At 34.2% G+C, this 20,551-nt stretch overlaps 1 protein-coding gene across 1 annotated transcript; it reads left to right on the forward strand.

Annotated features, from left to right (window-relative positions):
* The first annotated feature begins 695 nt into the window (after positions 1-695).
* Positions 696-16,407, forward strand: LOC144341642 (uncharacterized). The gene is made up of 25 exons (XM_085496460.1): positions 696-731; positions 1,415-1,478; positions 1,699-1,878; positions 1,968-2,151; positions 2,364-2,632; positions 3,028-3,270; positions 3,969-4,170; positions 4,289-4,479; positions 4,707-4,795; positions 5,357-5,557; positions 5,692-5,754; positions 6,302-6,416; positions 7,304-7,420; positions 8,056-8,237; positions 9,367-9,413; positions 9,514-9,625; positions 11,661-11,770; positions 13,111-13,213; positions 13,990-14,140; positions 14,286-14,425; positions 14,611-14,696; positions 15,378-15,504; positions 15,702-15,743; positions 15,944-16,070; positions 16,218-16,407. Exons 1-25 carry the CDS (start codon positions 696-698, stop codon positions 16,247-16,249), a joined length of 3,213 nt encoding a protein of 1,070 aa, XP_085352586.1. The 3' UTR covers positions 16,250-16,407.
* Positions 16,408-20,551: the final 4,144 nt, after the last annotated feature.

The raw sequence follows: 20,551 nt of genomic DNA on the forward strand, positions 1-20,551 counted from the left end.
GGGGAATTTAATATCAATTGGTAACCATGGAAACAGAATATCAGTTTTCCCTCTACATCGTTCAGGGTTAATACCAAAAAACTGCAGATTTATTGTTGTTTTATTATAAATCGGCACATTTAGATAATCGATAAGTTTTACTTACTTAATATGTAATTAGGTAGCTTGCATAAAATAAGAATGTGCAAATCGGCGCACCTGTGCATATTATAATTGTGGAATTTTGGTTCTCATCTTACTACCGTGAGAATTTTATACATTTACACATATATTATGAACACAATCTGATTATACTGCAAACAATGCATTATGTTACAATACAAATGTTTTGGGTAAATAGTAAGTTGTTACAATGAACACATAATGTCAGATTTGAGCAATTTATTTCCATTTCACATCCTTCTCTAGGTAACAACATGTATATAATGTTAATGCATTGTTTTATTTTATTACAAAACAATACTTTTTAGATGCGGAAACAAAATACTTCGTGAAAATTAATGAATATGCAAAATAGAATATGATCAAATATGGATGCACTGATCGTCGAATCTTTTCTGAGTATGGCTGTTTCGCCCAATTTCATACATGAACATATGACATAAAAATCGTAATATGATAATATTACGTAAAAACGAGGTTGTATTCTGTTCTAAGACGGTGTTGTGAATGGGCCACAGACCTATTTCTGCAGAATGGCTTCTGAATACGAGGAACAAAGACATATTCGGGTTAGCCTACGATTCTGTATCTATGTTGTAACTTAGTATACGTTCGTTTCGTCGAGAATTATGTCTCACTAGAGGCATACAAGAGATATTTCTTTTTCAGAGCTGTTGAACTGTCAGGCAAATGGTTTTATTCCGTGCCCTGTTTTAAATTTATTTTCTAAGTTTGAAAAAAAAAATAAACCAATTCCTACCCTAATATACACTTCTGCACATCTGTGGAAGGTACTTGACTGAATAAGCATTACGCGACATGCCAGGTTGTTAGTCGACATCAGTCAAGTTACCGTGCTTCTTCTCAGAAGTGACTAAAAGGAGAGTATACAGTTACGCTTCAGCGTTCACTCTTTACATCTAGTTATTTTCAAAAAAACACGTATGGGGACTATTTGCGGGTTTCTGGTTATATATTCTACCCGATTGCATCATTAACAGCAAGACTCATTTGCATGACGTGCATGACCATCGTCTCGTGTATAAAACATATGACTCAAACAAATACAAACTTACAAACGATTGGTTACGAACGAGACAGAATATCGTATTACGTAAAATACCACGTGATTCTGAAAAAAACGGAAATCTATTCTGATACTAGTTATCTCATTATATGCCCAGTAAAATGCGTTTTTAACATATCTCTGTATAACCGACTCATATTTTCAAAATGTATTCTCTGTTTTCAGTTATTAGTTGTTAGCCACACGATGTGTACAGAAACCAGTGTCAAAACATTAAAAAACAGTCAAGGTAACAATACCCCGTCGTTCAATTAGTATTAATATAACGTTTTTATTGTTTATAACTTTTGACCTTTAAATGTGTGATCTTCTGGGAATAGGTGTTCATCTATCATCTCTATGTTACAACCATTTTTTCTCATTTATAAAACACTATAGTGACATACAATTATGATGTAATATTCATAAGAGTTCTTAAATTATGAGTTTAAAAATGAATTGTTTTCCAGATATCCCACATGGACGAGTACGTCGACAGGCATGCTCTGCTGGCTGGAGTGATGTGGCTGGTTTATGCGTGATATATGGAGATACGCCTAAAAATTGGTGGATGGCCCACTTAGACTGTATCGAAAGAGGAGGATACCTCGCCACCAAGGATGACATGAATATATCTTTGCAAGCTGTCAGTGAGTATACTTCACACAATCAAATCGCAGCGATATTATTGGTTCAATTTCAACTGTTTTAATGCCACTATTTTGCTTGATTTCGTCAGCCTGTCCCACTGGTAGTATTTCCGATGCAGATGAAGAATTTTGTTACGAATTAACAAACGTCGCTGGAACTTTGCACGAGGCGGAGGAATACTGCCAGTCGAAGGGAGGTAGTGTTCCAACTGAGTCAACTGATGAAGAAATCAGGTTTATCCTAGACTCTGCCAAAAACATCCAACAGCCGAGGTAACAACATTACATGCATATATGACACCTAATGTATATGTGGTATATGTACATAATAATACCTTGGCTATTTACACGGATGAATTGTGTTATATTACGTTTATATTGCTTGAACTTCGCTTAAATGTGTATTTTACGCAAACCTATGAAAACAATTTACTCGTTGAGGATTATTACGATACTTCAATGACACATTTTTAATTTGTATACAGTGCATCGAGCAATGGACTTTGGATTCTACCAAATCGTAATAGCTCTGGTGCGTGGTTTGATTTGCCGACTGAACAAGCTGATACTGATACTGACGCTGACCAAGACACGGATGCAGAACCACCAACTGAATCTCCCGCTGCTGGTTTGGGAAATTGTACAGTGATCAATTATGATGATACTTCATCACCAGCTGGTTATTATGGAAAGATACATTACGTAAACTGTAATGATTCAAATAATATAATAATGTGTAGACATAATGCTGGAGGTAATATATATCTCTATATATTATTTTATCTATTGTTGCATTTCTTCTGAACTTATTGCATCTATTGTTGTTTTTTCTTCTGAAACTGTTCTTGTTTATATACAGTTCGATATTTCTATTTTCTGAGATTTATTTCATGTATGCCAGATAATGTACGGGGGAATTTGTTTAGAATTCAACTAGATAATTAATTCCAAATGCTCGCCGTGAATGGAACATGCATGTATGCATTAAGCATGTAGAAATAGAATATGTTGTATGTTAATAAATACACGTGTTTGTTTAGAACTTTTTCGCTTTTACCTCAATAATTTAATTTTGATACAATATCCCTATTAATGAGTAATAGTAATGCCTTAATATGCCTGGTTATGTTTTTTTTTATTTATTTTTAGCATGGGTTGGTGCATTGTGGGTAGTGACCGGCGTCCAGTTTTTAGATGGAATATATGCAAATCCTACATGGGCACCAGGCGTGTCACAACTTGATAAGTGCGCTTTCGAATTGAGTGATGGCCACTGGGACACGGACGTATGTACTACACTACGCCCTTATGTATGTAGAGAGGGTAGTCCTCCTACCCTGGATGACTCCATCGTTGACGCTATAATACCGCGTATAAGTGAAGACAATATAGGTAAATACAGACAACAATACTATTACATTTTCCCCACACAAAGGCTACCACCGTCATGATTGTACAAACTGAATAATATCGTTACAATGCACCACATGCCATGCTATTTTAGCAGGTAATTTGATGTTATTAATACTGTAGGTTCATATACATATAATTAGAACCAATTAGTTGAAACAATGTCACAATACATGTTCTTGTCATGTATTTAAATCGTCACGAAACGGGAGCTTAATATGAAGAAATGTTATATTATCCCAACAATATATTACGTACAAGTTTATCATTTACCAGTTTCAATATATAAACTTTGAGTGGGTATAATGATACGACCAACACAAAACAACAGTACTGACACATGATAACATACGACTGACACACCTCATCAGATATAGGGTGCACGTACAATCAAGCAATCTTGGCAAATAGTTTTCCTCAACATCATTTAGGTTTTTACTAGCATCACCAAATCCGTTATAAGAGCATGCAGTGTATGACACTGTTACTGAAACCAATCGGAACTAATAATAATGTAAAGTATTGATTCTGGCATTGTAATAGTAATAGAACCGTGATTATCATTTTAATTAGTTAATAGACTTAAAATTTGCTTTAGAAATAACAGATTTGGATTTGGTATTATTTTGCCTTATTTCGTTTTACTTTTATTCACCTGTATGGTATTACATCTTTAACAGCATGTCCTATTGACGATGCGCCGAGTGATTCCTTCTATAATCCCGATACACACGCCTGTTACTGGTTTACGGCGACTGCTCACCAAGATTCGGCACTCGACGAATGTAATACTGTTACTGGGCACGCTGCCAATCTTGCTGTCATAGATGATGCAAAAGAAGGAAACTACATTTTTACAAAGATGCTGCAAAGTATTCCCGAGTAAGTTACCAATCCTTCACGTGATTCAGGATTCAACCCCACGCAAAAAGTGTAAAAATTGACAATGCTCCCACGTGAGCACTTTTGTTTTATCCTCCTTTTCCTTTTTTTCTGTCAGTGATTTCATTTGGATCGGGCTGGAATATGTTTCAGCAAAATGGGTGGACGTAAATGGAAACCAACCATCCTATACACAGTGGGAAAATGAGAAAAATGAATCTGCATGTGCCGTGATGGCAAGATCAGTCCACGGACGTTGGGAATCATTCAGTTGCAAGTTGACATTCCCCGGTGTTTGTGAATTGAAAGGTTGGTGAATAATATGTAGCTTTGTTTTGTGTAATGAATTTGACATGTATTTTTATACGATCACGTAACTTTATAATCAATACATATATTAAATATAAAGAATAAAACAATACATAAAACTTACATTGTTGAAAAAGTAATATCATTGTGCAAATTGCATCAATATACTTAAAGATATTACATCAATTGGTCTACAAACAACATGTCCGATCTGTGCTGTGTTGTAGATATCACAGTTCCTGAACCTACAATCATGCCGGAAGTGACACCACATAGCACACCATATCACGGAATCAGTGATAATGAAGAGGTCGAGGTAAGTGAGTATTCTAACTGTGTTAGTGATAAACGATATAGCGAATCAACCTGCGACATAAACAATTATGTATGCAAGGCGTGTAACCAATCACATACAAATGAATGGAGATATCACTAGGATAGACAGTTACAGATATCCGTGCATATTGACGACTATTGCAACGATATCACGTATAAAGTTCGTAATTGTAAAACTTCACATATAGATATAACGGAAAGTGAACTGTCATGAAGGTTCATAAGGAGAATAACAAATTGTTCAATACATGTCCCCGGGTCTTGACTCTGTAAAAAATATCCCTTGGTTAGGTAATCAGTTCGAACGATTGATTAAAGCTAAAATTGCTTCACGGCGACGATTGTATATTTATTACTTTGATGAGGCCAAATGTAACGACTCCAATTTTGGCAGTCTGCATCTTCGATTAATAAATCCATTAAATATAAGGCCAAATTGAGATATTATGTATTTTCCAATTTCCAATCTATCACTTTGAAATGTCAAGATTACATTATAAATGCTCTGCGCCATTGGTTTAATTATTTATTCTCCCCTCAGTTGATTTTAGAAAACATCCGTCATTCCGTAGTGACCAGTAACACAAATATGGATCACCAAACCATCTCTGATATACTAATAAAAGTGACGACATTACTACAGGACTATGCACAACAGCTGAGCTCAACGACTATTACATACTTATTAAATATTGCCACGGCAATAGCTGAAATCAACAGCGTTTCCGCAGACATGTTCGAGGTACTATTTGTCATAGTAATACCACATAACATATAAGAAAGTCATTTCTACGCTCTTTTGATATATTTTTGCCAGAACTATGGTTTTTAAAGGTATTATGACTAAATAAGTGTTTTTATGTTTCCTTTTTGCAGCAACTAGTGTACATATGTGATTACGTTTTGCGAGAGAACAATCAAGAGACGTTGCTTATGAACGTGAGTATTATTCGGGGATGGAATTCATTCGTTGACATTCAGTAGAGAACATCGTGTAATAGTAACACGAATGATTTGGCAGAATATTCACTTAAATTATAATGGCGTTTTTCACATATCTTTGCGTCTATAGCAGTGAACATCTGCTGAGCTAAAAGCAGTTTGTTGACTTTTTAATTCAATGTCAAACTGTTTTTTTTTTAGAAAAAAACTGTCAAATAATATGCTTATAATGGCAATTTAGCAGAAGTTTTCGCAGACGACAATGAAAGCATATACTGTCAATTTCATAATACTTCCAAGACATAATAAGATATATATCACCAAGCCAAATTGTGAGATATTCCGATATATCCTTTCCATAAATAAACAATGATAAAATGCTTTAAAACAGGCGAAATGTGCTATTTTCTTTTCTTAGCCATTGTCACGTGAAATGTCGCTTATGTAAAATAAACAAAATGACATTACCATTGTTTAGTAATATGTCTTAAACATTTTAGGATGCAAAGCTAGTAATGACAAAAGACATTCTGGTTTTTGACAGAATAATGATGAGTCTATTGCCGAAGTTCTGGGGTTGACGGATAAATTATCTGCATTAGCTGCTTCGAAAAGTAATACTAATAATGACCAGGATGTATTCACTAAAGATAATTTGGGTAAGTCATTTCTGACGTTCATGTGAATATACATCCGAGAACAGAAAAGTGTGTTTGTTGCATGAACGCTCCGTAGCGTGTCGCATACTGTCTACTGTTTTGTTTTTGTCAATTGCCGCCACGCACCAACCTCTTAGGCAGCACTATAAGCCTCCAAAATACCTTCTATTTTGTTTAGCTGGATTGTACCATTGTGGAATTGTGAAATATCGTAGGAGACAGAATGAAATATATGATTTCTGACTGTTTCATCCTAGCGCAAGTATGAAGCATTTTTCTCAACAGCCTTCATAATTAGTAGCCGTGGACTTAAGGAACAGTGGTCGAATACAACATATCAAAGACATTCATCATACTCCTATATTCACAGTCACGCGTCTTTTCATTGTGTCCTTTTCATTTCGTTTCGTGAATTTGTGTCAGCTATAGTATGCAAAGTTGTGAAACTTCGATAACACCACGCAGAGTACGTTTGTATAGATAGGTTAAATACAGTCACAGCGAACATAAAAATAGAAAATTGTTTTCACATCTAAGTCAAACCATGAATACAATCTGTCAATATAACAGCGCAAATGGCCATATACGTAGCCTAATTTGAAGACCAAATCCGCATAAATCAGTCCCAATTTTCCTAGATCAATGTTCTAAATACACCACGAGCAAAATAGACTTTATGGGTAGGTAATGACTGAATGAGAGTACTTTGGCATACAGAAGTTCTTATTTGAGAAGTCTTTACATTATTTGGCAAGTGCTCTCTCATTCAGGTAAACTCCACAAAGAGTTCCTTCAAACACGTTTCATCGGATACAATATTATTTAATTAACATATTTTCGTATTTAATTCAAAAATAACTGATATTGTGTACGTATTTTTTTTTCAGATTTGCATATAATTCGTAACATAGAACCTGGTGAACAGGATTACTACATAGAACTCAGCGGATTGGATTATACAAGTGCAGTAGAATTACCAAAAGAAATATTTGGCCAATCAGAAGGTAACATTTGAATACAATTAAATTTACATTCAGCGAGAATAATTTGTAGAAATAATTATATCAAAGCTCTAAACAGTCATGCAAATTTTAAGAATACACTAAAGAAATTATGCTACAGCACGTATTCGATTATGTGTTTAATCAATGAACAAATGTATTTACGTCAATATTATTTCCACCATACAACCATTGAAAATCAGACCAGAGTGAAATATTTCATTAAAGGAGTTTGTAACATGTATTAACGTCATTTGTTTTTATACCATGGTCATCAATAAAGAGCTATTGCTCGAAATGTCTAGTTATTTTTAATAGTTACTTAGAACTACGATTACCAAATATTTTTTTATTATATATCATACTTATCAGTCCGAGCAGCGTTTATTCATTTATTTGTTTTTTATACATGCACGGACGCACAATTTGTCCGACAAAACCCATTCAACATCATAGAGAATTTATAATTAGATATTAGACTAGAGTTTGTACGGATTATTATTATAGTGTGAGCACAAAATTACAGTGATAAAGCCGAAACTGTTGACATAACGTGTATTACTATGTTTAGTTTTTGAACGGTCAGTTGTGGTTACGCATACAATTTCATTATCAACATACTATATCTATTCATGCAGGTACGCTAAGCATATTGATTGTGAAAACCATATACGAAACCTCCTCACAGGTAACCCTATTGGAAGATTTGACATCGGAAACATTCAATAGCTTCATATATTCCGTGTCGTTTGCACGCGACGATGGTCTGGTAGGGGATTTTGCGACATATTTTGTCACGTTTTATTTTCAGAAGATGAAGGTGAGTCCACATTACGTAATATCACTTTTCACTTCTATCTAATTATATATTAATAATAAAATGTACACGGTGAACGCGGTTGTGTAATTGTTAATGCGATAAGATACGACTAACCATACATATTGCGAGGAACAAATTCAAATTACCTATGTATCTCATGCATACGATTTTTTTCTATTTTAAACGTCAAAACTAACATTGAAATCGTAGATTGTAACATATCCAAGACTCCTTTGCGTTCCAACTGATTTGCATACAGTATCGCTCTTCCTTGAACCCAGATTACCGATAGATTACCCTCAGATTACCGATGGATTATCCTGCTTACTGATAGGTTACCATAGCTGTGATTAATGAGTCACATGTTCTTTGGAGGCCATTAATAAATTTACCGTTTAGAGACACATTGGAAACAGGTTTACTAATTTTTGAGGAAATCCAATCAGTTGCATTTACACATTCCGCGTGAACTAATCAAACGAACACGGGGAAATGATCGTACGCTGTCACGTTAAATATATGTGTTACTTTAAAACGAAACCCGACTTTAAACATGTAAAAAAAGTAAACTTGCTCGAAGTGTGTCCGTAAAAACCGTAAAAATTGTTTTCAAGTGCCAGTCACATTAATATGATTTATATCACACAGTAAAGCAATATCAAAACTATCACGATATTGCATCACGTGACACTATCATGATATATGTACCAATCAACTTCGACGAAATGTATTACACATCAGATTTTATTAGGTCATTACATCTGTGTAATCAAAGAACATCGCAATAATTAGATATTGGGAGCAAGGGCTAGTATAATCGACTTTTTTGTCGGCATCCAAAACGAAGAGATCGAGGTCCTATGAGAATGTGTATTGATAAGCACAGTCGCCCAAGGATGATTGATAGGTAGTTGATATTGCACAGCTGGATATTCTGTAATCACGTGCGTTATTGACCTGGGCGTAAGATACTCCAAAAGCGTAAAAGAAATTAATCAATGCGATGTATCAACAACAAAACGAAAACGCGTATGAAGGAGTCAAAGATTACATGACATATACATTTTATTATCTTGATGCTAGACCATCTCAAAGTGATTTAATTAAACAATTTTTATTAACCCTACAGGATCCTGGTAATTTCCAACGATGTGCATTCTGGGATCCCGAAATTAGGTGAGAGTCATCGTGTAGTTAATATATTTGCATTGGAAGTTTCGCGATTTATTATCTGTATTTTATTTAACTTCCTTGTCTTTCTTTTCGATATTCGCAGTGAGTGGTCTGTTGCTGGTTGTCAATTAGACGAAGGCGCCAGTAACACAACACATAGCGTGTGTCACTGCAATCATCTCACCAACTTTGCCATTTTGATGCAATTCAACGAGGTAATCACATTTTGTAGGCTAATTGATTTGTATGTGTTATGTAAAAAGTTGCACTCACAGTATCAGTTTATGAACGCAGTTTATTCACAACATGCATTTTTAGTGTTCACACTAAATTGAAATAATCGATTTGTTATAAAGATATTTGAAAGAGTTGATGATATAGGTTCCAATGATAAATGCGTAAATTGCTATGGTAGCTTAGTAACGAGTAATCGAACTGTGGTTCCGGTAATCGGACATCATGATAACGCGACAATTAGTATTGTCAACAAGCGTTCGTTCACAAAACGAAATTTGAGATGTGATGACACCTTTTTTACCACAGAATTTAGTGGTAAATGGGCCAGAAATAACTAATTTTTGTGGATGTTTGATCTATCTTTTATGACTATATATTATAGTCTGAGTTTTGTGAACAACTGAAATTAATAAACTAATAGTGTAAAATTCAGGAAAGCCTAGTCATCTGTTTAATGGTAATTAACTACATTAAAGGGAGCATTATATCGATACTAGATCAGTATATTTCTAAATTTGTTTTTATTCTGATTCAAAATCCTGATTCGTACTTACCAAATATTTTAACATAATGCAATCCCAAGTGGCATATTAAGTGGCATTTCGTTAATATATGTACAAAAAGAACCACGCTAAACTGCTCATTACGTTCTTATAAGATGTTGAGTCGATGAATTGATACATGGCATATAGGCCGTAATCAAATAATGGAAATTTCTTATTTGAAAACGTGCGGAAATAGTTACCTATTTACTTGTTTTTTATGGATTTTTTGTGTGAAACAACTGTAAAAATATCGGCAATTTAGTTCATATCCTACTATGACACAAACTGTCGATTTTTTACTGTTTATCGTTTTCTATAAATCACTAAGTTTACCAAAAATGCGTGAATATTATCCTGATTGGCAACACGCACACTGACGTGCAAACGGCAACCCAATAAACAGATGTACTTATTAATGTCTTCCTGGTTGTTAACTTTTACTAGTGTTACTACCGTCTCCAAGTTTTGTTATCGTCTCGGATTTTTAGTAATTAGACGAACATTTTCAAATTATGTAAACGCAATTTACCCGTCATCCATTGAACCAATTTTATTACTCGTATCTCCAAATGCGAAATTACCTTTTCTGTGCCCCCAATGCCCTGCTCGTCATGAAGAAGATGTTATAATAACTTACAATTTGCGAACATGTGTTTATTATGACACATTGTAACTGTCGTTGCGAGAAATGGGATTAAGTGGTCCAATAATCAGAACAACACTCGCACCATAGAAAGTGTCATTTCTGTGATTTGTTACTCCATTAGTTGGCAGGATATACGTGACGGCGCCGCTCAACTGACTCAGCGAAAAAAAACACATTTTACAGAATATCCGTAACTAACTAAAATGCACTCGTTATTATGCACATTGACTATTGAGGCACTATCGTGGGTTACCTGTAAATATCATTTTGCGAAAGCGCGATTTACTTATGCCGTTTTTACAGATCAGTTATTGTACACGGTGTTCAAATATTGGACGTTCATCAAGTGTAGAACATTACTTGGTAATTAACTAATTATTCAATACCGACCCCCTCTTTAACCTTAATTAGAGTCGAAATGTGACAATTTGCTGCACTGACAATGCAATATTTAAATGTAATCGTGGTGAACTTGTTATGTCCATCCCTAAATGACTGTCACTGAATCAGCGGTAATGGTGATTGCAGCCAGGTTTTAATTATAAGTTCCGAAGTTTTTGGCATGATAAACAGTGAATGGTTTCACTGCACATAATTGTGTTGTCTGCCGCAACGGTCAAATAATTATTTGAAGCACTGGTAAATATATAATCCGTTTTCATATATCCAATTTCCATCGGATATTTGGCAACACGATACAATGTTTGGTGTTCAAACACGATCTGAGCCATTGTGATCGTCAAATTCAGAGAAAAATAGAAATATAAATATTTGTATATGTGTGTGTTTTTTTCTCATATGGTAATTTGATTCCTTGTACAGCCCATTGACCTTGGAGTTCATGACGATGTCTTGGAATATCTGACATATATTGGAACGAGTATTTCCGTGTTATGTCTTGTCATAACACTGCTGATTTATTTGCTTGGAAAGTAAGTCATTTTTATCAGTGTCTATATTCACAGAATTTAAACTTGAATGCGAAGATTGTGTCTGATTGGCTACCCGATTATATCATCTAACAGTAAGACCAATCAGAAAGCAGCTTGTTTGTTAAAAGTTTTTTCGACGTATCAAATTCTGTCTTTTATATATGCCCAACTAAGCTGCAGAGTTATTTTACTGAGATAATGTTAAAAAAACAACGTATGAAAGATTATTTGCATATTTACAAACCTATAATTTTAGTTAGTTTTGCATTTTCACAACATGTCAGTGACGACTCAACAGGACTAGCATGCGAAGCAGTGTGAGAGGTTTTTCTCATAGATGTAATTCGTTCATGCATATGTATATCTGTCGCGTACACACTGTGAAGTAATGTATTGTGGGAGCAGGCCCTTGTTTTTCAGGACATGGCTTTGCAGCCAAGTTTGGAGTGACAATCCGGCATTAGGATGAATTAACATAGGGTATCATATAACAAGGATAACAAATGAAAATCACTATTCAGGTTTAATTAATTTGATATTGTAAGGTCGCGAATTTGATACATATTGCACCCAAGTATTGATTTCGCGGCTTATAAACCTAATTTGAAAAAAAAGAACCTGTATTGATTAATTAATTATAGAGTGAACCCAAATTAGGATGCGCAAAAACGTTGAATTGTTGAAAATTTGAAATTGTGCCTCACATATATGCGGCTATATAAAACACAATTAAATATAACGATGCAACATGTTTAGCTGATAGACGACGAAGATGGTATTAACATTATATTCTGCAAGCTTTGTATGTCAATTTTTCCGAAATGTGGTTAACTTTTAATTTAAGCTATGTCTAAGATAGCAGAAATGTTAGCTTCATGCCCATTAACAATTCAGTTTGTTTGCATGGACCAATCAGATAATTGTAATTTGTATCAAGTATCAACGTTACACCAATTTATTTAGTTACACTATAGATGAAATATGTTATTCAACCTTAAACACTGGTAAATCAATGGTTTTAATATTTGTTTATATGTCAACGTTTTATCCCACACTTTTATTTGAATTGTGTATACCCACATAGTCAAACAATGTAACAGTCAATAATACACCAACATGTTTATGCATGGTTCACAGAAGACCTGAAATTGGACTTTTCAGAGCAGCTTCCGTATCATGCCATCATCGCTCTCAACACTACTAAAGGCTATGACGAGCATGAGGCTTTCAATCACGCTATATAAATTATTGATGGCATAATATACACATGGTACATGGTATATATAAATCACAATGGTCGAATATTTGAATTAATATACCCATGTTGTTGTTCTTTCAAGATTATTGAAATCTGAACGTATTATCGTGCATTCCAACCTTGCTCTGGCGTTATTGATTGGACAGGTAATATTTATAAGTGGTGTCGACGCTACATCAAACTCGGTGAGTAGAAATATATACTTTCATATGTTATGGTACTTACTCATATATGGTATTATTATACATCTGTCACCATAACGCCATAAGTTACAGCGTGCCGTAATTTTGCGGTATTTCACGGGGTATTTTCATCCTACCACATTAGGAAATTCCAAACGCGCGTAAGCGTTCTCTAATAAAAATAAAACAAACATGGCTACCACCAGAGTTTGACCAGACTCCACACAAATAAGTTTGCTGATTGTATTCTAAACATTTTGGATTTCGGCATTTTCATGGTGTATCATTGGAAGGAAACGATGTATAATAATAAGGATATTACGAGGATACCTCAAAGTATGCATTCAGACGGTACGCCGCGCATCGACCTCCACTGCGCGTCGGTCGATACTGCACTATACTGTCTTCGTGCATAATTTTAAGTATTCTCGTAATAACCTCATATTACTGTAAAACGATTATATGAGAAACAATGTTCTTGCCCATCAAGGATTTGACGACGTGTTTCATCGCCCACATAAATAGCTCCAATTTCTTATTTTTTTTACAGCCAAAACCAACTCTTGTCATCCTCTACAAAATCGGCTTGTTTCCATCGTATCTCAATCTGGTGAAGTTAGAGAAATGCTTTAGAAATATTTGTACACAAGGGTTAAACAAGAAACCCAAATTTCAAAATGCATAATAATCAGCGTTCTGCAATCATATTTTTGAACTTAGTGTTATTATCGGCGAAAGTGCATTTACTTATTGGCATATTTTTTTGTTTTTGTTTCAAGTCCATGTGTACAACCATAGCTGTCCTGCTACATTATTTCTTTTTGGCCACTTTTTCATGGATGCTCGTGGAAGGAATACATCTTTATATGAAATCGACTATGGCTTTTGCCAAACAAGTTAAAACTTGGATGTATCTATTATTGGGATGGGGTGAGTACATCATAATTGTAATTTGATATATGCGATATCATGATTTTATTTCAGTGAAGGTATTTTTTCACGTATATGTACGCATCTGATCGATACAATAGTCTGTCCAGTGATACAACTGTGTGTATTGTGTCGTTAACAATAGGTCTGCCGGCAGTCGTAGTCGGGATAACATTTGGTGTTCGCCATGATGGCTATGGTGTCGAAGGAAGTGGCAAATGTTGGCTCTCTACAGAAGCAGGTTTGAGCTGGGCATTTATTGGCCCTGTTTTGGCAATAATTCTGGTAAGTATCCGTAGTTATATAACAAAATAGATACATATAACATGCAATGAATCATACGCGTTTCGTATTTTATGATGTGTCGTAACGACAACACGTGTGAGAATTATAAAATTTGTTATTACACATATTCTCCATTTTTTCCTTATTTTCTAATCCATTATAATCACACTCTTCTTTCTCTCAAGATAAACACGGTAATTCTTATTCTAGTCATCCGTGTCTTTATGACACTGAAGGCAAACGCCGATAAGTCAGAAGCTCAGCGTATCCGGTATGTATAAATGTTATCAGGAGTCGAGTATAATATGACTCCTTTCGCATTATAGATACTTTAAGTAGTGCCAAGATGTCAATGCAGCATTTTGTCAAAAAAGTATTCTATCTCAATAAATATAAAGATACTGGTAACATTTTCTATTTTAAAGTACTCACACAATTACAACAACAGTATTTGTCGCAAATTTACGATTCCCTGAAAGAAAACAACTTTACCAAATCGAGACCCGATGCACGAGACTTTTACAATACTTATTTTGTAGGGGGTCAAAATCCCCCAAACTAAATTTAATCAGTTTGTTGCCTGCTTGGAGGTCCTTCTTCAAGAAAAATGTAAATTATATGTAAATGTAAACAAAAATGCTTTGCTATTGATTTCCTTCGTTTTACACTTATTTTGTTTATAAAATGCACATTTCAGTTTATTGAATTACAATTTTCCACAAAGATAGTAAGATGTTTTCAAGATATCAATATACAATTTTCTGTTACGTCAATGATGCGTCAGTGAATTGGCATACCTAGTTGCGGTACAACGAATCTCTGTGCGTTAGTGGTACGTCATTTCGACTCAGAGGGCGCACTGATAATAGCGAAAAACAACCTATGTATATAAGAAACATATAAATAAATAAAGTCTAAAAATGATCTATATATTATCATTATTCGATTATAGAACCGGTATTCGTGCTATACTTATGCTGCAACCACTACTGGGTATATCTTGGCTTTTCGGATTGTTCAGCGTAAACAAGCATACTATTGTGTTCCAGTATCTCTTCGTGCTTTGTAACTCACTCCAGGTAAGTGTTACTGAAATGAGTGTTGGTATTTACATGTATCGATTGTACCTGTAACCAGTAGTTACAATGTTACGTCGATGGTCGACAAGGTGCCCTGAATAACTTAAACATCCTTTATGTAAATATGATTTATTATTTATGGGAAACACATACTTATGTGATCTTAACAAGATTGATATTTTGATTGTTTTTTCCAGGGTCTGTTTATTTTTATATGTCACTGTTTGACCAACGACGAGGTAAGCACATACTACAACTATGAGTTAAACAAAATAGATTATATATGTTTAATGTTATGCATGGGTTATACCTAGAGAACTGTTTTGTATTGCATGCAATTAACAAAACACACGAAAAAACATCGACACGTTTATAACAAACCTGACACTTCAATGGCGTGACAAACATACATAGTTACAATTATCTATCTCTCAAACAGGTTAGGGCAATCTTTTTAAAGAAATACAGACGAATGGCTTCTTCATCTATTCATACGTCGTCATTTAATACAGCGTCATCAACGTTGGCAGAGAGTACGCAGACGTCCGCAGTTGCTAATCGAAAGAGTATGTATTTCGCATTTACATACATTTAATTACATTACATACATTAAATCATCTAGTACAAATGTTATCATATTACGTAATCTACATATATGTAACCACGTCAAGGTAGGTAATCACACGATATTCTCAATATTCGTATTCTTTCAGGCTCATCTAACAAAAAGCAAGCATGGAAATGAAGATTTCTGCCGTTATAATCAATATTGTTACATACTCACTAGGTAGCCGCTTCGTAAACGTGCGACGGTGTGCCATTGCGATTATATCACATCCGTGAATTTCCATGTATCAATGTCAAATGTGTATGCCTTTATAATTATGTTACAATTATGTAGTATTAAATATCTTGAGAGAATTCAAAGATCAGTTTTTTCAGAACAGGCAAACACAAATTCAATATTCGTTGGTTTTCACATAGATATATATGTAGTACTTAAATTCTTACACAGGCATTACATAAACTCACCACAAATTGTATTTACGTCCTTAGTTAGTTTTGTATTCCTTATAAGTTTTGTTAATATAACATCTTAGTAGTAATTGTATTTTTTACTTCAACTTATCCATTTCACTTGAGTAGTTTTTGCCTAGTAGTATTTAAACCACATTTACCATCTATACACGCTGCTTGATTCACGTGAAAAGGCACACCTTATGACGTTGATGAATTTACTTTCAGTTCTTTATTGAAAAGATGTCTAAAATGTAATATGGGAAGAAAGATGTTACGGAATAAGTCAATCTATTTCCATCGAGTTGACTTATAATATACCTGAACTTTATGTCATGTATGTCATCTGTTTAAACCTTCATGTATTTATAATCATTCACTGAGTTAGAATTGTATTCTTACAACATGTGTTGTTACAGTGATTCAATATATTTATTTGATATATTCAAAAATAGAGCAATTTTAATTTACATGTACATTTTTGCAGTGAGTGCGGATTGAGGAAAAGTCGCCAATTTTGTTGTGCAGGGCGAATAGTAAATGCTATTGTATATATATATATATATATATATATATATGTCATTAATAATAATTGTTTGAATGCATGACATTTACTTACCGCGTTGTTGTGTTGAATGTGAGCGTACACATTTCCAAGTATCGACGTGATTCACCGAGGTGTCATTGTTACACGTTCAAATCAGTTGTAATCAATGTTTGAAAAATAGAGTCAGACTTATTACTGTAATTTGAAAATAATATAATGTGTGTGTATTATATCTTACATAATAAATGTCATCCTTAAAACGATAGAGTCTGATTGCTTAATATAAACATACTGCTTATCCCATTTTACTTTTACTTTGGTGTACGTATTGTCAATGGCAACGAGAGCCATCTCAGACGTGTCGAAGAGGGACATATATATGGTTCACAGAAATAACTGTTCAATTCATTTCATGTGCATACTACCTAGTGTGCGTTTACTTGTCTTATTGCGGAATCGTTTTATGGTTCTATTTTGTAGTCGTTATGCGTGTTTTATGTTTTGCTATGCCTTATCTCATTGTCATAAGCTACCTAAGAAGAGGTTAATACCCTATCTTATTCGTCTGAATAACTGCTTAGGCAACGATCACTCTACAATCACTACTATACATCAAGTATATGAAGTGTTTAGTTGTATTTCAAAGCTTAACCCCAATGTTTTCATTAAACACGTTAATTATGTGTACATTTTTATTCAGACATTTGTTGACGTTCAGATAACTTTTGGTTATTCCCCTGGTTATCACTCAAATGTGCATATACGTTTACAGTCATATGCTCGCTCCCGTCACAATCTAGCGTGAGTATGACAGTGAATCTCAACGTGCAAATATCGACAGGAAAGTAGCCTTTGCCAAACGTTCGACAAATATAAATAAAACAAGTTACAGCTTTTTTGAAAACGGTGAACAGATCTTTCTAAAACTAAACCACAAACACAAATACACGATATGACTGAGTTCTAATCAGACTGGTTCGTAAAACAGCTCGCTACCAAAAAATATCCACAGATAAAATAATCCTATTACAACAGTTGTTGTTTTTCAATGAAATAAGCGATGGTACAACAAAAATGGAATCTTGCACACGGATTAGAAGGAAGCCGGTCATTGTTGTCAGGTCAAAATAATGGCTTAAGGCGTAGTAGTGTTTTTAATTAGTCGCGATGGATTTACCGTGAGAATATAATCACTGAATTTTGTATTCACATTGTTACCATCAATTCGAAAATCAATTTATGCAAAATCTTTAACAATCTTTAAGTTTTAACAATGTTTGGAATCATACACCTTATTTAACATTCTAAGAAATGATCTTGTGGTGGCGCTGTTCTGCTTGAAATACAAAAACACGATAATATAGTGTATTGGCGACATGGAAAAATCAGTGAGGCAAACTAACATCTATTTGAACGTCAACATAAATCAGCTAACGAATAGGCATGTTTTTAATATCAGAAGGCAGCATAAATGAATCATTTGATGTGATATAATGTGTCAATGTCGTAGTAATTGATCACTTTGTGTTGTACTGCTGGAAAACATATTGTCGTCATTGAACTGTACATGTGCAACTAAATAAAAAGCAACGTTTCCCGTACCTACACTAATGAATTGATTGCCATCTGTCTCACCTCTATTTACATTACTGTGGTCAGCATACATTGCTTTATAAACATTGGCTTCATCGGATAATGATGGGCTTTGATGGGATTTATTACTACACACACGTAAGGTGTGTCTGTATAATTATGTTAGCGGTGCAGCCACTCACTACATTTTATGATCCTTCCTACATCTGTTTCGGGGAAAGTGGTTGCTCTGCCAGTGAAATATTTCTGCCCAGAATGTTGTATAGTGGTTCCTTATTTTGAATGTAGGTATTTTCCCCTCCATCTCCAATTAATGCTGTATTTCTTGACAGCTTTACCTGCATACTAGTCTCAAATGGCTGCAATTGAGGCATATTTATGCTACAAGTTTAAAATGTTACTTACTAAAACGTGGGTCCACAAAAATTGGAAGATGCTTCATTGAAAGCACCTGTATGCTGCATTCAAGTTGAACAAAAGTTGGAACGTGTCAATAAAAAAACTGGATTTCAATCTAAGGGACTATTAATGCAATTAATTGACAGGGTGCGGTAACGTTTTCTTTACAAACATGGCGACAATATATGTCTGTAAGTATACAGAACAAATGTACGGTGTATGTAACATTTGTTCAGATGTTTAAATTTATCTTGTTTTTGTCTGAACGTACGATTTAAAGTAAGTGTTATAAATAAATTCAGTCATTTAGTAGTTGAATTAAAACATGTTAATTGCGCTATAAATGAATACATGTACGTGTTTGTTCATATATAAGGTTGGTCATCATGGGTACGGACATGTATCATATCACTACTATTCTCTTTGCCATTTTCAAATAATCACATATATCAACTAGCCATAGTATTCATTTAGTTAGATAACCAGCTCACCAAGACAAAACCATATGTACCATGTTTCATTTCATGTCATGTCAACAACATACTATAATATACATCAGGCAAAACAACACGTTGATTAAGCAAGGAATTAACATGCAAAACAATATGCTATGCAATATATCACATATGAAAAATGTCCAACTTATCCAACTTTGCTAGGCTGCATGTATTTAATTTGGACGACACTTCTCAAGCAATTTATTTTGTATCTACAAAACATCCAATGACAGACCGTGACCCAACGTTGTGAAAAGTAAAATATGGGGTCGGAATATAACAATACGACGATTATTCATTCGATATTTCACACATGACTTACTTATCATAAAACGTATACGAGTTAATTTTCTTCTTCACTGTATCCAGCTGGATGGCAACAATTCGGCTTCTATGTTTTATTCGATGCATCTATAATCATAATAATAATAAGGAATATAGCTGCATGGCGGCAATGAACGGTTTTCAAGACCATGACACATTGCAAAGTCACATGCATGACCTTGTATGACTATTTGCAATAACACTGAAAATAAATGTAGACTCCATGTTTGTATATACATTAGTGCTTGAGATGATAGAGACCTGCATATTTAATTAGTTCTATGTCCATATATTGTCATTGGACATGTTGGCAATTTTTCTTGTCTAATGCCTTAAATATAGGGTTGGTTACATATCTCTATTTTCAATAGTTCTCAAGATATTATAGTTATGCATATTTAATTAGTTCTATGATTATATATGGTTATCGAATATGTTGGCAAATTCTATTGTACAATGTCTTAAATATAGCGTTGGTTTTATGTGTCTATCTTCAATAATGCTCGAGATATTATAGATATGCATATTATATTAGTTTTATAACCATATATGGTCACAGAATATGTTTAAAAAATATTGATGTTTACGCCATTCGCCAAATTCCTGTTCTAAACTTTTCCACACAATTCTTCTAAAATATGAGACTGTTAAATACTCTGAGTGTTCTAGG

The sequence above is a fragment of the Saccoglossus kowalevskii genome, chromosome 1, assembly GCF_978046115.1.
Source record: "Saccoglossus kowalevskii chromosome 1, keSacKowa6.1, whole genome shotgun sequence".
Classification (NCBI taxonomy): Eukaryota; Metazoa; Hemichordata; class Enteropneusta; family Harrimaniidae; genus Saccoglossus; species Saccoglossus kowalevskii.

Bases quoted from the DNA above. Each gene is read 5' to 3' on its own strand.
- LOC144341642 (XM_085496460.1), top strand. From the start codon at position 696: ATGGCTTCTGAATACGAGGAACAAAGACATATTCGG. The intron at 3,271-3,968 runs GTAAATACAGAC...CATCTTTAACAG, and splicing joins TATAAGTGAAGACAATATAG to CATGTCCTATTGACGATGCG. The intron at 4,796-5,356 runs GTAAGTGAGTAT...TTCTCCCCTCAG, and splicing joins GTGATAATGAAGAGGTCGAG to TTGATTTTAGAAAACATCCG.